Source organism: Giraffa tippelskirchi, chromosome 11, assembly GCF_054371585.1.
Source record: "Giraffa tippelskirchi isolate mGirTip1 chromosome 11, T2T-mGirTip1v1.2.pri, whole genome shotgun sequence".
NCBI classification, from domain to species: domain Eukaryota; kingdom Metazoa; phylum Chordata; class Mammalia; order Artiodactyla; family Giraffidae; genus Giraffa; species Giraffa tippelskirchi.
In genome coordinates this window covers 5,980,218-6,004,432 of record NC_137285.1, presented here as the reverse complement: position 1 = coordinate 6,004,432, position 24,215 = coordinate 5,980,218, and the positions used below count along the sequence as shown (strand labels likewise).

The 24,215-nt window shown below is 51.0% G+C and overlaps 1 protein-coding gene across 8 annotated transcripts in view; it reads left to right on the top strand.

The window, feature by feature from the left end:
• Positions 1-24,215, top strand: part of LOC145525154 (uncharacterized) — a 371,065-nt gene that overhangs the window by 213,961 nt on the left and 132,889 nt on the right. For 6 of the 8 annotated variants that reach the window (XR_014068052.1, XR_014068040.1, XR_014068048.1 and 3 more), the window contains 3 exons: positions 2,012-2,122; positions 8,830-8,894; positions 16,951-17,059. Coding sequence is in view for 3 of the 8 variants with exons in the window: in XM_081538007.1 (XP_081394133.1) it covers positions 2,012-2,122; positions 8,830-8,842 (124 nt within the window). In the remaining 5 variants the exon portion in view is untranslated. Of the gene's footprint in view, positions 1-2,011; positions 2,123-8,829; positions 8,895-16,950; positions 17,060-17,525; positions 19,374-24,215 lie in introns of those variants that run through there. The other 2 variants (XR_014068053.1, XR_014068051.1) reach the window with 2 other exon arrangements.

Genomic DNA, 24,215 nt, shown 5'->3' with positions numbered 1-24,215 from the left:
CACGGGGATTGAGGGGAGAGGACGGAGAGAGAGAGGAGCAAAGGAAACTCATGAGAAGATGTAACCAAAGGAGCAGAGGAGAGAGGACAAGGAAACAGGAAGAAATGAGAGAAAATGATGGCAGGAGGTCTGGGAGAGAGGAAGACGAGGGGCTTTGGAGGGCCACCCGGGCGAGGATTGTGCTGGGAGCCCCGAGGCGGGCAGGGTGCCCACCTGGGAAAGTCAGGGTGCCAGATCTGGAAGACTGGGGAGACGGTGGCAGAGGAAGGGGAAGTGGCTTTGTCAAGGGCATCCAGCAGTCTGGGGACCTCACTGCTGCACCAGGCTCTCACTTAAAGCCACCTTCCAGTTTTCTTAGTCACATCAACAAGCAACCTTGAAATGGGAACAGGAGAGACATAGAATTTCTCCATCACCTACTATGCGTCGGGCATTTAATTGACATCAAATGGTGAGTTCGTCGCAGTAAGAATAGGGAGTCTTCATGCTGGGATGACTTCCGTGTACAGATGGGGAAACTGAGGCTCAGAGCGGGGGCTCCACCAGGACCTGGCCGAGTCTGGGCAGAGAACCGAGTCCTCCTCCCGGCGTCGGCTCCTGCCCGCCCCACTCTGGGTCTGCTGCGCGCTGCCTCAGACCCTGAGTGAAGAGGACCATGTGTGGACGGGGCGGAGAGAAGACAGCTCTCTCCACCATTCCTCCTGGGTCTCCCTCTGCCAAGGAACGCAGCCAAAATTCCTTGGAATCTGTTGCTTTAAGCTACGCACAGAGGGGAACAGAAGAGTCAGACGGGGATGTTCGTAATGGTTTCCAAATGTCTGGCTGCAGCTGCCTCCTCGGCAGGGAGAGACAAGGAGGCCTGGGGAGTGGGGAGACCTGCTCCCTGTCTCCCTCTCCCCCACATGCATTTCAGGGGTGCTGACACCCCCGGAGACCTGAGTAGAGGGGTGTGCTTCTCCGGTCAATAAGCTAAGGGATGAAGGAGGGAATGAATGACTGAATGGATGGGTGAGTGAGGGAGTGAGGATGGCCCAGGGCCCAACTCTATTTATCTGTAAAATGGGGATAGTCACACCACGGTCTGTCCCTCCCTCTGTTCCGTGAGGTCCTTACACGCATTAACCGTCTTAATGAAATCTCATGAGGATCCCAAGGGCATGCCCATTGGACAGACCATAAAACTGAGGCTTGGAGGGGAAGGCGCTGGCCTGAGCTATAGAGTGATGATGGGGGAAGTCGCTTGAATCCGGTCTGTTTCAGGAATTCCAGCTCTTGTTTTACACAGGCACACTGAAGACGTTCCGGATGACCTCCATTTAAAAGCTGCATAGACCAGATGCTCCTAGGGGTAGGGGGCGGTAGTCAGAGCCAGTGAGCCCTCTGTGAGTCACATAGACCTGATCTCCGTGGGGACGGTCATCCCTGATGGATCACCCTCCCTCACCAAGGCTCAGTTTCCTCTTCTTAGAGTGGGGCAAAATGGCCTCAGACTGGGTTATCAAGGGAGGCTGACTGGATGTGAGGGAGAATTTCCCATCACTGGCAGGCACACAGTAGGTGTTTTTTTTAAATAACATCGATAGTATAACATAAAGGCATACGTGCTCGCTGATAACCTATAATTATTTTTGACTGTCTACTGCTCTTTATATGGTTTTCTTCCCTTACTTAATCCACCCTACAACCCTACGAGGTCTGTTTGATCCCTATTTTATTGAAAGAATGAGGCTCAGAGAGGTTAAGTGGCCTGCATGAGGCCGCACAGCTAGGAGGACATGGTGGAGTTGGGAGCCCAGTTTATCAACCCCTCGGCTTTTTAGTTAACACACATATGTGAAAACGTGTCAATCTGTGGGCCTGCCACTTAGGATCTTAAAAAAAAAAGGCTAGCTTCCCCTTTTCCCTCCTCTGAGGAATTTGCTTTGTTCCTCTGCCTTTGTAGATGGGGCTCTGTGGTCTGAGGCCGAAACCACATGCCTCAGCCATCTGACAGCCTTTGCTTCTGTGCCAGGTTCCAGATCCTGGAGAAAAGGGCTCAGAAATGCCCAACAAAGCCCTCCCACCAGGCTCCAGGCCCCGCCTCCAACAGGACTTCTTCCCATAGAATCGCATCTCTGTTAAGGTGAGTGAACCACGATTTGCTTTTAAATTTATGCATACCTGGTCTGTAGTTGCCTGAGTAGAATTAAGAGAGGGATGTGTCGTGGAAAAGATAGAGAGATGGTGATTCCAGTTGCCCCTAGCTCCCCTGTTTGGGGAAGACCACAGTTTGGCATTTTGCTGTTTGTTCCTTCTTGATAACGATGGCCATCATTGCAAGCAAACAGAGCACTCATCTCTGCATATATTGATTTTTTTCCCCTTAAAGCTGAGTCTATTGTTTTCTATTGATGAGGATAGTAAGTACAAAAGGATGAGACGATCAAGTCCTGTTTAAGGAAAGGCACTTGTGTTAGTATTTGGCATGGACCTACCCAGGGTGTAGACCTCACACACACACCCAGCCCCATCCACGCATATATATGTATTTAAAAATATTTTTTTGGCTGTGCCAAGTGGCACATGGGATCTTAATTCCCTATCAGGGATCGAACCTGCCCCTCCTGCGTTGGAAACACAGAGTCTTCACCACTGAACTGCTAGGGAAGTCCTACACATTTGTATTTTTGATATCCTTCGGTTCTGACTTTGGCTCAGGGTTTCAAACCTGCCAGCCCCCTGCAGCTCACAGGAAAGAGTGCAGGGGTCTAACAGGGGCCGAGCAAGCTGAGCTCCCCGTGTCCCAACTGCGGGGACAGCTGCTATCACTCTGCCTGGCTGCTGCCTTGCAGGAGTGCAAGCTCAGCGTTACTACATGTTCCCATTTTCCAAGAAATTCCAGAAACCTAGACTTTTATATGAAAGCTCCCATTTAAACATATTGCAGCAAATTCCTTTTAAATAAAGCATATGTGGGACCAAAAAAAAAACCCACCCTGAGGGGCTACCCTGCATTTGTGACCTATGTCCTTCGTGTCATGCAAACGTCCGCCCCTCACTTTTAATTCAGCAGACGCATATGGCTGGCCTTGTCTCGTGGAAGGATCCCGTGTGCCTCTGCGATGCGGGTTTTGAATCTCAGGGCACTTTTTCTCCCAGTTTTCTTCCTTGAGTGTTAGATTTTTTCCCAGCCCCCCTCCCTCCAGCTCCCCCCTCATCCTCTTTCCCTTCCCCCTGCCCCCATTCAATTTTATTAATGGTTGATTTTCTTTTTAAACTGTCCGGAGGCTGCTGTAAGCTCCACGGTTGCCAGTGGCTGATCGATATCCTGGCGGGAGGTGGGGGGTGGGGTGGGGGGAGGGTGTTATTTCATTAGCTAAGTGCCAGGTAATCTACTTGGTAAATCCCGTAGCCTCTTTTTAAGCTGGCCAGAGACCCAAATACGCCGCCCGAATGGAATCGGGAGGAGATGCATGGCGACCCCCTCGGAGGTTTGATCTGCGTGTCCCTGGTCGCCCCCGTTGCCCCCATCCTGTCTCCTCCCTCTGTCGGCAGTTAATCCCCCAATGTCTCCAAAGCTCCTAACCATAGTTAGAATTGCTCCATCTGTACTAGAGGAGACTTCATCTCACGGAACTGTCACAAAAATGCTACCTTGGGAGCAAGATGCTCAGTTCGAAGGCAGAAACCAAGGCAAGAAGAGGTTTCAGGGCATCTCAAGGCCCCCCGGCAGACAGAGCCGGATCTGAACCCAGGGCTGGCTGAGCGACCCCTAGTCCCGAGTTCTTCCTGCACGGGAGCTGGCTCGGGGCGGCCACGGAAAGGGGCCCACGTGGAGCGGCAGGGGACCCCCCGGCCCAGCCACAGCAGAAGTCCCCGTGGCCTTGTGAACGGTTTTACCACATTCTTCTGGTTCCTCTTTATGGAGACTGGTAGTCCCAGACGTTGTTCAATTACGGATTTACGGCCGCCGCCAGTGCCGGCCAGTGCTCTCCTCCGCGCGGCTGGAAGGCATTAGAGCTGCAAGAGGATGCGGGCGGCTTTCCTGGCGACAGAGGCCCTGTGAGAACTTGAGCTCCAGCCCAGGGACAGGGTTTTCCTGTTTTTGGAGGGTCAGTTTCAGCATGGAAGCCAGAGGGGGCGAAGGTGTGAGCAACCCGATATGCACAACACATGATTTCCATTGATTTTCTTAGCAGGACACCCGGGGACAAGGTTCCAGATCGCAGCGACCCCGCTGGGATGGGGGGACGCGTGTGGAAGGGCTGGGGGTCCAAGAGGCTCCCAGCAGGAGGAGAGGGGAGTCCAGGTGGTGAAGAAGGTGGGCTTTGGAGCTGGACAGTGGGGTGGGGGAACAGGGTTCAAGTCTCAGCCACTCCAGTTCATCACCTGAGAACCCTGGACTCTCAACCGCCCTCTAAGCCTCCGTGTTCCCACCTGTGAAGTGGGGATGACAGTGGTACCCGCTGCACAGAGGTGTTGCCAGGATTCAATGAGATGCTGCGATTCACATGCTTGACACGGGGCTCAGCGTGGATCTTCAGCCGACTAGATAGTCTCACAAGTGATAAAGAGAGGAAATGATAACTCAGCGGTTGCTGTGACCCAGGCTGGGGGCTGAGTCTTTGGTATATACTGTCCCACACCGTCCTCACAGCAGCCCACTTGAAATATGAGGACGTGGAGGCTCAGAGAAGCACAAGGTGGCCCATTCCACCAGGAGCCCAGGACTGAGGCCTGATGCATCTGGTCCTTCCAGTTGTTTCACATGTTCTGCCTCGGGCACCTGGACCCTGGTGAGGGTAGCAGGTGGAGAACGACAATATCTAGAGTTGAAAACAAGCGAGCCTGATCCTGGGGCAAAGGCTGTTATGTCTCCACCTGGGTGCCCTGGCAGCTGAGGCAGGAAGCCCTGGTCTTTGGGGGGGCGGGGGGGGGGGGCGGCTCCCTGATGTCTGAAAGATGCCCTGGCAGCTGAGGCAGGGAGCCCTGGCTCCCTGAAGTCTGAAAGCAATGGTGAGTCTCCTTCAGGTTGTCTCTGAAGGGCAGAGACAGCAGGAGTCAGCGTCCTGACCCCCTGCAGAGGAATCGCAGCCCAGACCCGCTCAGGGCATCCAGGACCAGACAGGGAGCCTCTCTGAGCCTCGGGCTCCTGATCCGTGAATCAGGGCTGTGCCAGGCAGAGATGCTGCCGAGATTAACTAGGTGAATGTGGGAGGTTGGCTCCTCCAGACACAGACCCTGGGACTCTGGGACTTTGCATGCCCGGGGTTTATTAGGATGCAATCGGGGAGACCCTCAGGATCAACACCTTTGGGGGAAGGCAAACAAGCAGAGCGAGGCAGAGAGAAGTTGGGGTGCAATTCAGGCTCCCCCAGGGTCTCAGCTGATCCCATGGGCACTCCAGAGCTGAGAAGTTTCTTCAAGTCATCCTGTCCAGAGGCAAGGAGGCCAAGCCCTTGCACCCCCATCACTGAGCAGACACTGGAAGGAGGCTTGACCTTGGACAAGGCAGCTCTTGCTCCAGCAAAGGGCAGTTGCTGGGGTCAGGGGCTCAGCTGGGCACTACCTGCCCTGTCAGCAGTGGGAGAGACATCTCAGGGGCCACCGCAGCAGAGCACCACTTGATACCGGGGTGGGTCCAAGCACACCGCTCGCCTTTTCCTCTGCCAGGGAGCCCAACGTGAAGGCACCGAGGGGCAGAGGCAGGTGGGGACAGGAGTCTGCCTTGCATGCGAGCAGGAAGCCAGGCCAGGGGAGAAGGGGTGATGGACTCCGGGAGGGAATTCTACCCTGCCCATGATGTCTCACCGGGCTGGGGTCTTAGGTGAGATGGTTGCACTGTGGTGGGGGGGGCGTCAGGGAGGTGGTATGAACCCTGAATCACACAGCTGGCCGCATCTGGGGCGAGCAGGGCAGGAAGCGCTGCCCCCAGGATGGAGGAGAAACGGTCGTGCCATCCAAGCGCTGCCCACCCCCCCAACCCACCCCCACCCCCTGCGCCTCCCCTGTCACCCTGCAGGGCTCTGCCTTACAGCCGGCGCTCGACCCTGGAAAAAATTGACTGCCTGTTTCTGCCTGACTGCTCGAGAGTTACAGGCTGCAGAGATGGGGGCGGAGGGGGGCCGGGGGCGGGCGGCTTCCTCCTCATCAGGATGGATTTTTCTGCTTCTCTGCTTGTAGGAAGAGCAGGAACAGGATACGGGAGGCTGCTCAAGGAGTAATCACCGTGCGGGCGAGGGCATGTCAGGGGCTGGCTGTATGATGGAGGCGGGGTGGGGGGCGGGCGGTGAGGGCCGAGGGGTCGCGGGGGAGGCTGGGCGCCGTGGCCTCTTGGGAGAGTGGAACCTGGGGCTGCCCCCGCTGCACACATGGGCTCCCGCCCACCGTCCGTCCTGCGGTCTTTCCCTTGTTCCTGCCTCCCTCCCGTCCCTCCAGACGCCTGTCCGTCTTTCCTTGTTTCCTCCCTTCACCCCTGCCCCCCCGCCTCCCATCCATTCATCTGTCCCTACATCCTTGAATTTGCATACTTCCCAAACTCACCCCTTTCCCGCCCTCTCCTGGTACCCATTTGCTCACATTTCTGGGGATCTGCCAAAAGCCCAGTGTGGTACCGGACCCCACTGATGACTGGGTCAACGATTCTGCCCTCATGGACATCGCAGTCAGTTGAAAGAGGCTCTGACTCTGGGTGGGTTAGAGACACTTGAAAGGGTCAGAGTGGGCTTCCTGGAGGAGGAAGGATTTGAAATCGGCCTCGGGAAAAGGTCAGGTTGAGAAGGGGGATGGCGTCACAGAGGAGCAGTAAGTTTCTGTACAGGCATAGCCGGAGGCTGGGGTGCAGGGCGGTGAGAGGCAGGGGCAGGAAATGGTTGAGCTGAGCCTGGAGTCATGGGTTTGGTCTGGATCATGAAAGCTTGGGGAAGAATCTGGACTTTGCTCTGCTTGAAGTGGGAGTCAGTCTTATTTAAGCAACAGAATCCCTTTCTCCATGAAATCTTCTGCGGAATTTCAAACCACAAAACACATGACACCGGTGGGGCTGATCTGGCTTAAGCAGGGGGAGGTTCCAGAACATTGCCTGCCTAAACCTCACACTTACTCCCCACCACGGATCTTCCAGAACCTCGATGTGCCATGAAACACAGTTTTAAAAACCACAGGAAGGTTATGGACTGGTTATCCCGTCTGGACTTCAATGAGACCCACAGACTGCAGGTTCCACCTCTTGCATGTCCAAGAACCAGAGTTTTGGGGGGAGATAGTGAAGGCTGTGTTTCCTCCAAGTGGGAATCAAGTCCCAGCTCCTTGGGGAGACACAGAAGGCCCTCCAGTATGTTCTAACCCCTGGGGCTCATCGCCACCACACTCAGCCCCCACTTGCCAGCCATTTCCAACTACATGTGGTTTCCAGACTGGGTGGAATCCAGCCTGCCTCTGCCTGGAGCGGCTCCCCATCCCTCCAGTCTTGTCTTGGGTCCCTGCCGACCTCCCATGACCGACTCTGAGAGTTGAGGTCAGGGGCCATGCTGTATGCAGTGGGTGCTCAATATATGCTTGTTGCATGTACCTCCCCTCTCCCCCGCAACAAACCAAGAAAATTGTGAATGGCGATGTGGACCCAAAGTTCATAAACATCTGTCTTCATCTTTCAGGATAGTCAAGTTCATGTGGGGTGACCTGGGAGAGGGCGGGAAGGGGGGAACGTTGCTCCATGCCTGCACACAGTAGGTGCTCAGAACGTGCTGATTGAGGGACACAGAGCGCATACCCACATCTCCAGGAGGTGCTAAAGAATGATTCAGAGTATGAGACAGTGGTCACTGGTGGTCTGAAAATGTCCTTCACACCTCAGGGCATACTCCCCCCGCCGGCTTTGCCTGGCCCATGGAGGAGCCTGGAGCAGGGCAGTCTGTGGATGCACGCCCTCATTCCAACTGTTTACATCATTAATTCACACAGCTCGATTTGCATTTGCACTCTAACTCAATACTTTTTATGATGCAATTACTACTCAGAGATGAATTTTTTATGAGTTTTCCTTTTAATGTCTCCGGGGCCCTTTATTCCTAAGGAAATCTCCTTGTGGAAGAGGACTGATTCTCTTAGAGTGTAGGGAATGGGTTAGAGCCCTCTAGTCCCCCCAGATGCCACCTAAATGGCACCTCTTCCAGGCAGCCCTCCCTGGCCTTGAGGCCTGGGGAGGAAGGACCCCCTAATGGATGGGCAGCAATGCAGGTTGGCGGTTAAGGGAACAAACTCTGGGGTCAACATAACCTGGATTCAGACTCCCTCTGCAGCCTGGAACAAATAACTAAGCTTCTCTGAGCCCCAGGATTGTCATCTCGTGAACAGGGATCAATAGCCACGTGGCTACCGATCTCTTGGACTTGCTTGGGGGACACAGTGGGCTCTTGTGTGCTTAAGTGCCTGACTTTCATGAAATGTGTGCTGTTACTATCATCATACGCCCGTACAAGGAGCAGCCAACATCCATCCACTCAGATAAACTAACCTTCTTGGCCTCTGTAATTCACTGGGTTGGCGGGGGGGTAGGAGGGTGGGGAGTGGCGGGGGCCGGGGCAAGGGATCACCCACCCCCTAGAAAGATACAAAGAGCATCTTGAGAGTTTAGAGACCTCAAAGTTTGATACACAGGCAGACTTTCTTTTTCTTGCTTGTCCCAGTGCTGGCCAGTTCTATCTACTGGAATAGGAGGAGGCAGGGAGGGGGCCCCGGGGAGGCAGGTTACCGCCTGTAGAAGGTAAGACAGCCTGGATTCACATGTGCCTCTGTTGATTCCTAGAATCTCCCAGACCTTGACTGAGAGGCGTCTTCTTTTCTTTGCAGACGCAGCACTTGAGGTCCGGCAGTAGGGAGAGGATGGGCCTGAGGACCTACTGCTTCTTTCAGTGGTGAGAGGTCTTTGCCCATCTCTGTACCTATCTTTAGAAAGTGAAAGTGAAAGTCGCTCAGTCGTGTCCGACTCTTTGCGACCCCATGGACTGTACAGTCCGTGGAATTCTCCAGGCCAGAATACAGGAGTGGGCAGCTGTTCCCTTCTGCAGGGGATCTTCCCAACCCAGGGATCGAACCCAGGTCTCCCGCATTGCAGGCGGATTCTTTACCAACTGAGCCACCAGGGAAGTACCCATCATTAGGCAACTCCTATCCATCCATAGTTTGCTGGGCCGAGCACCCCATCGGCAGGGAAGCTTTCTCGGAACGCCTGGTGGCAGCGTGGATTTCCTGTCCAACTCTGTATCAAACTACCAACCTTGTGAAGGGTTTTTCTTTTCTCCTGGTGCCCTTTCTTCCTCCTCCCCTTCTTTCTTCCCATTCTTCTTCCCTCTCTCTCCTCTCATGCATCTATCAATCTATCCATCCATCCACCTTACATTTCCCAGCCATTTTTAGTGAAAAGGAAAAAAAAAAGCTACACGTTCAGAGAAGAAAATGTTTACACAGCACAAAAGCTCTCTCACCTCCTTGTACCCTAGCACCTAGCTTTATCCCTGAGGCAGCCGTTGTTCCCGACTCCTCGTGGATTCTCTCAGAGATCCTTTTGGCAAGTACGAGTCCATGGAAGCCCAGCCAAGGACTCCGTCCTTTATGGATGGACACACCGTAATCATTATCTGAGCCCTGGAGTTTCTCACCTAGAGGATGCTCTGTGTCACCATGTAGGCATCGACCTCCTTTAAAGGGCCGCAAGGTGTCCCGTTCTGGGATGAGCCAAACTAGATCTATCCAGGGACCCTTTTCCTACCCTTTGTCTGTCACTACTTTTTTGATGCCTGTCTCTCCGAAGTGACTGTAGGCTTTGTGGGGACAGAGCAGTTTTTGTGTTTTATCTATTTCTATATCTTTGGAGCATAGCATGGGAAGTCTAGAATACAACAGGTTCTCAATAAACAGTCCTCGAATGGGTGGGTAGAGGAAGGAAGGAAGGGAAGAAGGATGAATGGATGGATGGATAGAGGGATGCGTAGACGGCTTATAGAACCTGGACTAGGTCTCTGGGTCTCCTGCCCCCCCCCCCACCTCGTGGTGCCTTGACCTTGATCTCCCCCCAGTGAGGACGCAGTGGGGAGTCCCTGTCTTCCGGGGAGGGGGCGCCAGTTTGCAGATAAGCACACGCTGTCCCACTGTGCAGCCCGTGAACCCAGGAGCCATAGCAGGCTGCCAACCAAAGCTCTCCCTTGGACGCTCGCGAACAGCAGTGACTCCCCAAGCCTGCCAGGCCTGGGTGGAGTTGCACCACCTTATGGAAACTTCTATTTCTGCTTTACAAAAACAAAGCAGGGGAGGAGAGCTGGCTCTGCGCGAGACCCACACTGGCCCCCTGAGTCATCTCTATCTAGAGCGAGGACGAGAAAGCCCTCCCAGGCCTGGGCCTCTCTCTGAGCCGTCAGCCAGCGAGGTCGTGCCCCTGCCTCCAGCATCCCACAGCCCTGGCCTCCAGGAGATCACAAACTCAGATGCCGCTGGGGTGGAGGCGGGGCGGGGGGGCATGCGGCAGGCCAGAAACAGACAATAAAAAGCGCGGCCAGCACAGAGCCAAACGGAGAACACTTTTCTACACCAGGAATCTGGATTTTTTTTTTTTAATGTGAAATCTCCCATTTTTTAAATTCTGGAAACCAATTCAGATATTTTTTTAAACATTCTACATAGGCCACGCCAACCTGCAGAGGCCTGGCCTGAGCAAGAGAACCACTGGCGGGAGCCTCTGCCAGATGCTTCTCCTGGAGAGTCGCCGACTCCCTGGGTACCAACTGGGGTGTCTCCATTCCCCGTGGTCGGGGCCCTCTCTGCATCCCTGAATGCTGGAGACGCCGCTCGCTGCTCGCAGATGGGAAGCAAAAGCAACAGTCAGGTGCTTTCTCTGCTTTTAATGAAAGCAAGGGCTTTGCAGATAAAGATGGCCCCTCAGGGGTGTGCCACTCTGAGCAATCAGCACTCCCCTCAGACCTCTGTTTCCCTGCTTCCTCTTCAGCTGAGACCCGATGTTTATAAGCTCAGGCTCTAGTTTCAGATAGTCTGGGTTCAAGTCCTGGTTCGGCCACTTAGCAGTTGGGCGAACTCGGACAAGTGATTCAATTTTTTTTTCCTTCTTGCCTAGTCTCAGTGTGATCACCTGTGAGACAGGGGTCATGATAGTCTATGTCTTGCTGTAAAACTTAAATAAGCTGATATATGGGAAGGGTTTAGAACAGTGGCGGGCTTTTTGTTAAACCCTTGATCCATATACTATTAATAGGCACCCATTTGCCACTAGCTTGTTAAGCCTTCCTTTGGTGTGAAGCTTCGTGCTTGGCACTAAGGCGTCAGCTCTAAGCAAAGCAGGACCCATTCGGAGGAAGCCCATCTCATTCAATTCTCAAGGAAGCCCCATTTGATGAACGAGGCAACTGAGGCTCAGAGAGGTGAAGGGGCTTGCCTGAGGTCACACAGCTGGTCAGCGGCTGTGATGGGATTCTAATCGGGTATGTCTGTCCTCCCCTCCAGGGCAGACGCTTCTCCCAGGGGGGAAGGGGTGGCGAGCCCCCTTTTCCCGGAAAGTTCTATTGACAAGCAGGAAGTTGGCCTCCACGTCCTGAGAGAACCTAGAGACAGCTCTGACCATTTGCCAGTGGGCCTGAGAAAAGAAGGGTCAGCACGTGCTCGTGGCCCCAAGCCCAGGTGCTTGGATACCACTGGTCCTTATCTGTGGGCACTGGGCAGATATTTGCAGGAGCCTCTGACATGTTCCTGCCTTTGGATCTGGGCACAGTACGTCACCACAGTGCTCATTCACCCCTTGGACCTGAGAGTGACCACACGACCATGGAGTCCATGACCAAGGGTCATGCACCTTTCATTCCTGAGTGCTAGCCTCAGAAGGGAGTGGCATCACCCCCTTGCATGAGTTGTGACATCTAGGCCACTTAGTGGACCACATTTATTACCACATGCCAGAGGCTGCTCTAAGAGCTTTAAATTAATGGACTCATTTAATCCAAAAGAGGACCACCAGTGTGGTAGACACTGTGATTCTCCCATTTTACAGATGAGAACACTAAGGTCCAAAGAGCAGAAGTCACTTGCTTGAGGTCAGTCATTGTTAGACACCAAAATACAAGGTCTTGGGGGTCTCTGGAGGAGAGAGTGCTTTTCCTGCCTGGAGGACCCTATGTGATGTGCAGGGGACTCACCTCTGTCCACTGACCCAACTGGCCACTTACGTACCACCCTGGGTCAAGCAGCACACCTGTGGAGACCCCACTTTGAAATTATTGATCCGTATGCTAGTGCTCACCTCTTGCAAGGATAAGGTGAGCCACCTGCCTGCCTATAAACATGCTGGGTGTGTGGAAGGTGGTGACCATTACCCCTGGTCTCCATCAAGCATGGTCAGCCAGTCACTCATGTCTGCTGAGAGCGTACGCTGACATTATGTCAGAAGAACTAGACTGAGTTAATTAATTCAGGAAAGATAAGAACTGGTCCAGTCTTTGCCCATCTGCTACTATGTGACCTTGGGCATGTCCCTTCCCCTCTCTGGTCTTCAGCATCTCCAGGGGCTTAAACTCTGTGACCTCTAGGAATCTTTTAGGTTCAAGCAGTAGACGGATAATTGCAGAGACCCAGGAGCATCTCCTTCAACTCGTCCCTCTTTGCTCCCTTGTCTGGAAAAGCCAGTGGCAAAAACGCCACTGTCTCCTGTCTGATTTGCATGCATCCTTGGCAAGAAGAAACCTCAGGACTAGTTCATTGTTTCCACAGCTAACTCTATGGTGGTTATTGTTGTTCTATTAGCTGCATTAACTGAACTGGGAGAGAAGGATGCACTGAGTATTTCCTCTGAACTCTCTCTCGAATCCTTGAAATAACCTTGGTGCTGCCATGCCTTTCGCGTAACAGGCAAGGAAAGTAAGGCTCAGAGGGGTTGATTAAGTAGCTCGAGGTCATTCTCCATGCCTGGTTGGGGAGAAACCAGTTTGAACCCGGGAACTCCCAGTTCAGCCTCTTGGCTCTCAGCCACGAGAAGTCCTGCCCTGAGGGTCAAAAAGCAGATCCTCCTCCTCCTCTTGCCCAAAAGCTCCTCTCACCTTGGCCACCCCACATGGAAATATTCTGAGTCCAGACGGCCAAGAAAAGAGAAGTAAGAAAAGGGGGAAAAAAAGAAAAATGTAGAACGCTTTGTTCCTTGAAATGTTCTCCACAAACACGGTCTCCGCCAGGTATACGACTTAACTGCGGAGGTGACCCCCGAATCCCCCTGGCCACCTCCAGACCCCTGGCAGCCGGGGGTGGTGGTCATGCGATGCCCAGACAGCCCTGGTGGCCATTCAGGCATGTCCATGTGAAGCGGCTCCGGTGAGCGCGGCTCCCATGAGGGGGACAGGTGGGGGCTGGAGTCAGCCTTGGACACGGCCCCTCACATCACACAGAGGAGCATCTGTCAGCGCCCGCTGCTCTTGCAAGGATGCTGGATGCTAAGCCTGCTTCTGAGCTCCCTGACCAGGAGGCAGCAGCTCTAGAGAGTTGAACTGGCTACCACGGGTTAGCATCATCAGCGGGCTTCTGCTCACAAGGGTCGAGCCTGACCTTCCAGCTTCATTCATTCATTTCATACTCATCGAAAAAATGTAACGTGCCTGCCACTCTTCTCGGTAGCTGGGATATAGCAGTGAGCAAAATAGGTGATATCTTCGTGGAATCTCCAGCCTAGCAGGGTAGATAGCCATTCAAAAATTAAATACTCAAGCATTCAGTTGCCATTGTGCTAAGTTTCAGAAAGAAGGAGTAAGCATCTGATCACATAGAAAAAGGGCCCCAGTCTTGACAGTCAATTATGAAAATACAACTCTCTCTTTCTTTCTCTCTCCATATTGCAAAGCAGATATTTGCAAGCACCTAGAGTCCTACAGGCCTAAGAAATGTCAGGCATTGGAAGAAATATCAAAGATCATCCTGATCTTCATGGCCAAAGGCTGTGAAGTGGTGTGATCTGGGGCTCCGACCTCTAAGCTGGATTTCTGGGTTTGAAACCAACACTACTATCCACTGTAGATGCTGGTACAAGTTACAGATGCAGTTTTCCTGGGAAGAGTGAGGACTAACAGAGTTCTAGAGCTGTGGGGGCAGATTAAATGAGATGCTGCCAGTGAACCACTTAGTGTGGGTCCAGTGCAGACCAGCAAGCGGTTTGCATCACCCTCTATGATGATTTACCTCTGTTGAGAAGAGGGGAACCATCTGCCCCAAGGTCACTCACCAAGAGTCCGCACTTGAACCCAGGTCTCCCAGCTGTCACTGCAGCACTCTGTCCCAGCTCTGATGAACTTGGGATGCCCCGGGGAGAGCTACCCTCCTCCCGCCGTTCACCAGCCTGTCACAGACACACCAGAAATCAAGCCCAAGGTCAAGTCTTGAGATCCACGTGCCCTGGCTGGCGGCACGGCTCTCTTCTGGGGCACCCTGGCCGGGGGGAGGGGGCAGAGGAGAAAGCAGCCAACACAGCCTCACCCTGGCGGGAGCGGTAACTTCTCCTAATTATTTCCCAGCTCCCAGATTCATTAGCGACCCCGGTATTAATTCAGATTGTCGCATTTATCCCCATCTGTCCCAGATTCATCACTGAGACACCGACGATGCTAATGTGGAGGGTTTCAGCTATGAGGTCTCACAGGTTAAAGTTGTTGCTCAGAAGGAGGAAGGACCCCAGCAATTTTTGCCTGGGAACGAGGAAGGAGAGCCCCTTACCCAACCCAGACGCACTACTCCCTAAAGCCTCCAAACCCCCAAACCGGGCAGCCCACAGGCCCACAGGCAGATAACCTTCCACCCTGGCCTCTGCATCAGAGAAATTCCTTTTAAATGACTCTGCAGACCTTCCCACCCACCGAGCTCCCCACTCTGGTTAACAGATGGGCTCGGCTAACCATTCCCAGCTTTCCGATAAAGCAGTGTCAGGCAGTGAGGCACCCTCAGGAAGGCATGCTTGGATAATAAATTCCAAGGCACCCCCGCCATCTGCAGGCCGCCAATCACAGGGCACAGGCTCACCAGGGCTCCCAGCCCACCGCTGCAGAGGGGCAGGGGGCGGGACCCTGGCAGTCAGGGTGGCAGCCAGCCCCTGCCCACACTTGCCCGCCCCTGCTGCCCTATCCTGCTCAAGCCTGTGACCCATCCCGGCCAAACTGGGGCCGGGGCCATTCCTGCAGAGCCCCCTCCATCGATGCATGTGAGACCCAGCAGGCAGGCAGCACTTGGGTTCAATGCCATGATCACAAACCTCAAAGGCAGACAATTGGATGCGCTGCCATATTTTGGCTTAGCAACATTTCATGGCTTCATCTCAGGCAAGCCTTTCCCATCGGAGCCTTGGTTTCTCCATCTATAAAACGAGAGTTAAAGGGATTTCCCTGGTGGCCAGAGGTTAAGAATCCACCTTCTAATACAGGGAATGGGGGTTCAGTCCCTGGTCGGGGAACTAAGATCCCACATGCCGTGGGACAGCCTGTGAGTCGCAACTAAGACCCAATGCAGCCAAATAAATGAACAAATAAATCAATTTTTAAAAAAGGAATAAGAGTTGAGGATATCTCTTCTCTCATAGGTTTCACTTAATGATGTAAGTAAAATGCATGGCACAATGTCTGGTCTGTGAATGTAAGTGGTATGATGATGTCATAATGCAGAAAGCCATTTAGTCTGGAAAATAGATTTGATGACTTCTGCTTATATGATTCTTGTGTTGGAGATGTGATAGTAGGTATGCAGTGGTTTAACCTGTTAACACAGTAGGCGCCTCTGTTGAATCTCCAATTCATTCATTCATTTATTAATATCAGAGGCATTCACTAACCACTATGCCAACCTCTATTAAGCCTGGAGAAATGAAATCATGGTTTCTACGTTCAAGTTCTTCATGGTCTAGAGGGCTGATGGAGCAGTCTCTGCAAAGGTACAGATTCTGAAGGTCCCAGAGGCTTGCCACCTGTCTAGACAGAGAACAGGCTTCCCAGATGAGCCCTTTCCATAATAATAGAGGCTATTTGTGCCACATTGCTTGAGCTCTTTCTGATTGCTGAGGTTTCCTGAGGACAGGGATGCAAAATGTGCAGTATGTGTTCTCTTGAATCCCACAATGGGCCAAGACAGACATCACTAAGTGAGCACTATCCTCTTTTGTACTGAGCCCAAGAAAGATTCTTTGCTCCTGGCAATCACACACACATGATTGAAACTGGCGCCCAAGTTATAAACAGACACCATCCCAGCCTTAGTTTAGGGATCAACTGTCCAACTATGTGAGCTACACCTGGCCCTCTACTTCTTTTTGTTAATAAAGTTTTATTAGAACACATCCATGCTCCTTCGTTTACATATCATCTCTGGCTGTTTTTTGCACCACAAGGGCAGAGTTGAGCAGCTGTAGCAGAGACTGAATGGCTTGCAGAGCCCAAAATATTTACATTCTATCCCTTTACAGGAAAATTTCTTTGCTGTTGGGGATTTAGTATAAGAAAGTGAGCAGGGTCACTGTGAACTGAAATTGTCAGCACCTCACCAAGTCCTGTCCACTCTCATACTCACATCTACTTGCTATGAATGCCCATGATTCTCTGCTTCAGAGTGCTGTCCTGGCCTTGGCAGCCTGCATAGCCCGACAGAGGGCAGGCTGGAGGTGCCAGCGAGTTAATGTCCCTGACTGGAGACAGGGTTGAGGTAGGTAAATGCCGTAGTCCCCTCAGCTCTGAGGCCACCACTGAATGTGACAGAATTGCATGCCAAACCATCAGAGAAGCGGTTTCTATCCTTTGCTCTTGCTTCTGCGTCATTTCTGCACGAGGTCCTATTTGCTAAACTCTTAGCCTTGTCTCGAAAAGCATATCTCCACCCCGAAATGCCCTACTTCCCCGCCCAAGGCAGACATCATTAATCAATCACAGCCTGACTTCCCTTTTGCGTCTTTTCCAGTAAAGCACGCCAGCCAGATGCTATCGATGGATGGGAACTGGCACATCAGACTGAACGTATTACATGAAGAAATGCTCATGATATAAACTGAGCAGAAAGAAGCGTAATGGTAAGTGCAGCATAAACTAGTTCTTCAAAAGAGAAAGTAAGTTTGCCAGTGCAAATGATAAATGCAGGAAAGTGATATTTCACAGGGGCGTGGGAAGGGGAGGGGCAAGACGGCGAAGTTCTTTTTTCTCCTTTGTGTTGCCTCTGCACTGAGTATCTACTCGCTTGGTGCTGTGTTCTTTGAGCACCTATTATGTGCCAGCCCTGTGCTGATGGTGCAAGGATGGTCAAGACATGTGTCACTGCCTAGTTGAAAAGGCAATTACTATGCAAAGTGATAAGGTTGGGGCAAAGCCCATGGGGACATGGTCAGACCTCAGTGCCCCTGTGCTTCTTTTCCATGCAATTCTTCACAGTTAGGATGCTGGAGTGACTTGTGAGATTACGTGAATTACTCTCGATATTAAGCAATGAGTGTCCCTCCTGGAATCTTCCTTTTTCTCTCTCTCTCTTTCTCTCCCACTTAGATTACAGACTCTGTGAGGGCAGATCCTGCATCATTTTTTGTTTCCTGCCACATCCCTGGTGCCTAGAACAGTGCCTGGAATAGAGCCTGGGCTCAGTTGGTATTTCACAAGGAAGAAGATCCATTTATTAAAAAGTGGGAGGTGGGCATGAGGTGTAGATTGTGATGAGAGATAAAGGTGGATGACTGACTTGTAACTACACAGAAGAGTTTTCACTTTGTCCTGAAGGTTTTTAATGTAATCAAATGAAAGGAAAAAAAACACCAGTTTAGTCTTTGCAGATGAACACAGGGTGAACCACCCATACTAGTATCCAGTTATTAGCTAATCTGCTCTGAATGGGGTTTAATTTTCAGTTCACATATAGGCTCTGGTCTCTGAGAACTTCACCTCAAAGCACAGGAACTGGCAATATGGATATTGATGGATGGGTTTGCACCTCTGGAGTGTCAGTATGTAACATGTGATTTGTCTTAAGTTGTAGGGTCACTTTGATTCCTCTTCTTAAAGTGTTTCCTACCTATCGAGGCAGAGAAGAGTTTCCAAGGCAGGCAGTGGAGAGGGAAACAAAAGTTTCCCACAGTATTCTGCTGTGATGCCAGGGTTCCTGAAACCCCTGGAGCCTCAGTTCCTCATCTGTAAAACAGAATCAATGAGAGTGATTCCTTCAGAGTGATCGTGAGGAGGAAGTTGCCTGACGCACACTGAGAGCTCATCATCAAGGGTTGTACTGATGATGGTGATGGTGGTGATGGTGATGGGGATGTTGATGGGGGTGTTAATGGGGATAGTGATGGGGATGGTGATGGTAGTGATGGTGATGGTGATGATGGTGGTGATGGTGGTGATGATGGCAGTGATGGTATTGGTGGTGGTGATGGTGGTGGTGATAGTGATGGTTGATGGTGATGATGGTGATGGTGATGATGGTGATGGGGATGGGGATGGGGATGGTAGTGATGGTGATGGTGGTGATGACAGTGATGGTTGATGGTGATGACAGTGATGGTTGATGGTGATGATGGTGATGGTGATGGTGATGACAGTGATGTGGATGGTGATGGTAGTGATGGTGATGGTGATGGTGATGATGGTGGTGATGATGGCAGTGATGGTATTGATGGTGGTGATGATGGTGGTGATGGTGATGATGGTGATGGTGATGATGGGGATGGTGATGGTAGTGATGATGATGGTGATGATGGTGGTGATGGTGGTGATGATGGCAGTAATGGTATTGATGGTGGTGATGATGGTCATGATAGTGAGGGGATGATGGTGATGATGATGAGATACTGGAGCTGGTTTTGCAGGGAAGGAGGGTAACTGAGGTCCAGATGGGTAGTACTGGCTCAGGATCACACAGGGAATCACTAGCAGAGCTAAAATTCCAGGGAAATTCTCAAGAACCAATTCCCCTACTCTTTCCTCTGGGACTGCAGTTCCCAAACTGTGAGCCAGGGCACCCTGGGTGCCACTGCCACCTCTCAGCCATGCTGCAAGATATCTTGCAAGATATCTTTAATTGTCTAGGTCATCCTCGCAATACTTGGCATCTCTCCAATGTCATGTAAACTACTAGCTTGAGGTCATTCCCAGTTCCAGCATTGGAGCAAACTGCATTCCTTTCGATGATGTCATATCTCTGTGACCCTGGGTTTCTGGTGGTTGCTGTGATAAAAAGCAAAGTCTGGGCCAAAATCAACGTGGAACAGGAAATGAGGTTGCCAGAGTCCAAACTGATTCCGAGGTTTCAGAAGCTGTGCAGAGCCCAACAGGCATATACATTTCGATAGTAAGCAACTGTGCTTATGTAACACTGAAATAAAAATATTATTCTTCTATCAACTTATATGAATTGTTTTTTCAAATTGCTACTAAGTAGTTAGGACATACATGCTCATTAAGTTTGCACCTAAATAACTAATAAACAGAAGGTTGAGGGGTTTCTTTTGGTGAAACAATGTAGCAACACTCAGACTGCTGGAAACCCAGAAAGTCTAAGAACCTCTGCTCCAGGAGAGAAGGCTCTAAGCTTGGAGGGAAGGAGGCAGGCAGCTCTGAGCCTCCATCCAGGACTGAGACATGAGTGAGGGAGGTTAATGCCTTGCAAACAAGACAAAGCAGGAGCAGGAAACCTGATCTCTCAGCTGCCACCAAGTCTTTGTTTATTTAGAACCAGTGGTGTGAGTAAAGTGGAAACCATGTCCTCCCACTTCCCCAGCAAGAGGGAGGACTGGCTCATTCTGTGAAAGAGTCCTCGGTGTTTACTCTGTGTCAGACACTGAGCTGATACAGTGGTAAATGAGGCAGAGACTGTGCCTTCAAAGGTGGGAGAGGGAAGAGAGGAAGAAGGATGAGAGGCAGGAAGGAAGCTGGCGCTATTCTTATTTTTACAAATAAAGCTCCGTGAAACACAGTCTCAGAGAGGTTAGGTAAATGATCCAGAGTCACCCAGCATCTAAGAAGCTAGATCATGATTCACTACCAAGACAATAACTTATACCCCTGTGTGGGGGCATTCATGGTCTAATTTGAGTGCTCAAATGCTGGCATGGAAAATAGTGTTTAGAGGTAGGATTTGACACCACTTAAGAAGGGTGGGGCCTTTCCTGGTGGTTCACTGGTTAAGGCTCTGTATTTCCAATGCAGGGAACAGAGGTTCAATCCCTGGTTGGGAAATGAAGATCCCATGTGCTGTGTGATGTGGCCAAAGGGTAAAAAAAAGGGGGGGAGGGAAAGAGATAAGAAAAATGGTACTGGCATAAGGATGCAAATATTGATCAATGGAATAGAAACGAGAGCCCAGAAATAAACATTGATGGTCAATTTATTTCTGAAAAAGATGCCAAGGAAACTAAATGGGGAAAGTAGTCTTTTCAGACAAATAGATGTATACATGCAAAAGAATAAAACTTAACTCAAAATGGATCATAGACCTAAATTTAAGATTCAAAATTATGAAATGCCTAGGAGAAAATATAGAAGTAAGTCTTTATAACCCTGGACAAGGCAGTTGTTTCTTAGGATGCTAAAAGCACAAGAGATAAAATTAAAAATAGACAAATTGGACTTCATCAAAATTGGAACCTTTATGCTACAAATGATATTATCAAGAAAGACGGTGATGGATGTTAGCTAAACTTACTGTCATGATCATTTCGCAATGTATATCAACATCGAACCATTCCATTGTATGCCTGAAACTAATATAATGTTATGTCAATGATAGCTCAATTAAAAAAAGAAATGCAACAGAATAAAAAAATAAAATGAAAAGGTAATTCATAGAGGGAAGAAGTTCGTTGCAAATCGTATGTCTGATAAGGAATCTGTATCTAGTATGTGTAAAAATGCTTAAAACTTCCATGAGAAAAAGACAATCCAATTGAAAAGTGAGCAAAAGATTTGAATAGGCATTTTCCCAAAGAACATAGCCAAATGGCCAGTAAGACCATGAAAAGATACTCAGCATTATTAATTCAGTAGGAAAATACAAATCGAAACCATGAAGATGGCCATGATCCAAGAGACAGACAATCATAAGTGCTGGTGAGGATGCAGAGAAATCGGAACACTCGTACGCTGCTGGTGGGAATGTGGAATGGCACAACCCTTTGTGAAGCAGCCTGGTATTTCCTTGGAATATCGACCATAACCTTACCACATGGCCCAGCAATTCCACTTCTTGGAATCCACCCAACAGAAATGACGACACAGATCCATCTCCAGACTTCAACATGAATGTTCACAGCAGCACTCTTCACTGTAGCCAAAAGGTGGAAACAGCTCACATGTCTGTCAACTGATGAATGGATAAACAAACAACAATGGAATGTTGTTTAACGATAAAAAGGAATGGGTCACCCTCATGAATGAGTGAAATGCATCTCCTATTGTCCTTAACCATCATATAAAGTGAACACTATAATCACCATTTTGACAATGGGGAAATTGAGGCACAAAGAGACTGAAAGACGTCTGCAAGGGCCCAAAGATGGGGACTTCTAGGAGTCAGCACTGACAAAGATAAGTTAGCTAGGTGTGGCATTGTTGGATGGTCCCAAACTCACAGGGCATTCACTCATTCCCATTCCCTCATTTAATTTAATACTGTTTATTGGGCTCTGTTGGAGCTGCAGCTGCTCTCCTGCCTGGGCCTCCATGGCTTGACCTTTCCAGGGCATTCCAGCCCAATTTCCAACTGCCAACACGTGTGTCTCTTTGCTCAAGGGTTTCTCTGGGCACTAAGGCTTTCTCTGCCCATGAACGTGGTGATGAGGGATTAACAAGCCCTCCTCCTCTGCCCCTGCCTTCAGCTCACAATTTGAGAATTGATGTACATCTCTCTTCTTCACCCAGTTCCATGCTGTTTCCCGGAGGTCCCCAGCATGGTTGGGCTCCCGGGATAACCCCCTCGTGGGGTCCTTTTCATCCTGTTCCGCTTCCCCACTCCCAGGCAGGTGACTCCTGGAATCACCCATGTGTGCTCAGGTCCTTGTCTCAGGGCTGTCTCTGCAGCTGCTGCTAAGTAGCCTCAGTCGTGTCCGACTGTGTGCAACCCCATAGATGGCAGCTCACCAGGCTCCCCCATCCCTGGGATTCTCAAGGCAAGAACACTGGAGTGGGTTGCCATTTCCTTCTCCAATGCATGAAAGTGAAAAGTGAAAGTGAAGTTGCTCAGTTGTGTCCGACCCTCAGCGACCCCATGGACTGCAGCCTACCAGGCTCCTCCGTCCATGGGATTTTCCAGGCAAAATTACTGGAGTGGGGTGCCATTGCCTTCTCCCAGGGCTGTCTCTAGGGGTGCTCAAACTCAGGCATGCGCCCTGTGCCAGGCACTAGGCACTAAAACAGGTTGGTGAGCAAATTGGTGAGATTTGGTCCTTTTAGGGCGCCCAGGCTCCAGGGCTGGATGACAGGCAATTGTGACACATGATAATCTAAAGATGAGCCCGTTCCTGTTGTCCTACTGCATTGGAACCAACATCTTTTTCCTTCTCTTCTCAGCCCAGAACCTGACATCTCACTCAACACCAAGATGCCCCAGGGCAGCAGCCTTTTGACAACATGACCAGGACATAGGCAGTAGTGACCCTGTTGGACAGGGGCTCCCACAGAAACCAGGGCAACACCCAGGACCCACCTAGGGGAGGGTGGCGGGAAGTAGAGACTAGAGGATTGCTCCGTCCATCCTGCTCGCCCTTCCTTTGCTCCCCGTGCCCCAGCTCCAGCCTAAAGCAATTAAGTCATTTGCTGCCAGGACCTGGAGGTGGTAGTAACATATAATCACAAACATAAACAGTTTTATATGGTAATTATGAATTCTGCCTATATTTTTTATCAGTGCAACCCAGACTGAAGATTATTTTCTGCTTGATATAATTCTAATTTTGATCCACCCTCCCCTTACCTCCACCCAACTTCACGAAGGATTAAGATGGGGCTACAGCTGATCGTTGGGGCTGTGACAGAATCGAGGCTTCTACTTGCAGGTCTTGTGCTACAGAGATTGGACCACAGACCTTCCAGCCCGTGTAAGGTTAAATCTCCAAATGGTGACAACCCACCATTCCACGGCTGGGTCCCGCCCACGCTGCCCTCACGTCTCCTCTGGGTCTCAGTGATATTTCTCCCCTGGTCTCCTGGACTCCAGTGTATTTCCTTTGGCTGGGACCGAATGAATCTTTCTTAAAACGTGAATCTTTCTGCCTGACCGCTCCTTCCCAGGTGTTCAGTGTCTAGCTAAATGGCACCACCGATATCCCAAGGCATCAGCTAAAATCCCCGGAGGTTCTGTGTACTCCAAACTCAGTCCCAGGCATCCCTTCCCACAAATAGCCTTGGTTCTCCAGCGACTCCAGTCTGTCCTGGTTCCAAGTCGTCTTCTTTCACCTGGGGAGCTGAAGATGCTCTCCCACTGGCTGCCAGCTTCCTTTTTGGTCCTTCCTCTTCTCTTCTCTGCCTCTCCATGCCCTGGCTCATGATCCACCCTTCACCCCAGCAGCCAGAGGGAACGTTTAACACATAAATCACACGATGCCCTTCCGTTGCACTTAGAAAAAAAAAATCCAAATTCCTTGCTATGACCCCGCATGCCTGGCCTCTGCCTCCATCTCCGCTTCTCGTGCTGTACCAGTCTCACCTTCACACGCTGGGCTCCAGGCGTGCAGGCCTCGCTTCCAGTTCTCAGGCAAGATGAGCCCCTCTCAACCTCAGGGTCTTTGCCTTCACTGACCCCCCACACCCACCTCCAGCATGGTTGCCACATGTCTTGATAAAGTGTCTACTTCTCATTTCTGTCTTAGCCAAACTTAGTGAGACTTTCTTTGACCACTCTCGCCCAAGCAAAGTCTTTCCCTGCTCATCCGACCCCATCATTCGGTTTTATTTTCCTCCTGTGTGCTTGTGCCAAGTCGCTTCAGTCGTGTCCAAATCTTTGCGACCACGGGGACTGTGGCCCACCCGGCTCCTCTGTCTTTGGGGATCCTCCAGGTAAAAATACTGGAGCGGGTGGCCATGCCCTCCTCCAGGGATCTTCCCAACCCAGGGATTGAACCTGGGTCTCCTTCATTGCGGGCAGTTTCTTTACTGTCTGAGCCACCAGGGAAGCGCAGAATTATCGTAGGTGTGTACGTGTGTACTTGGTTACCCCACGTGCCCTCCTGCTGGAATGTATACCCAGTGAGG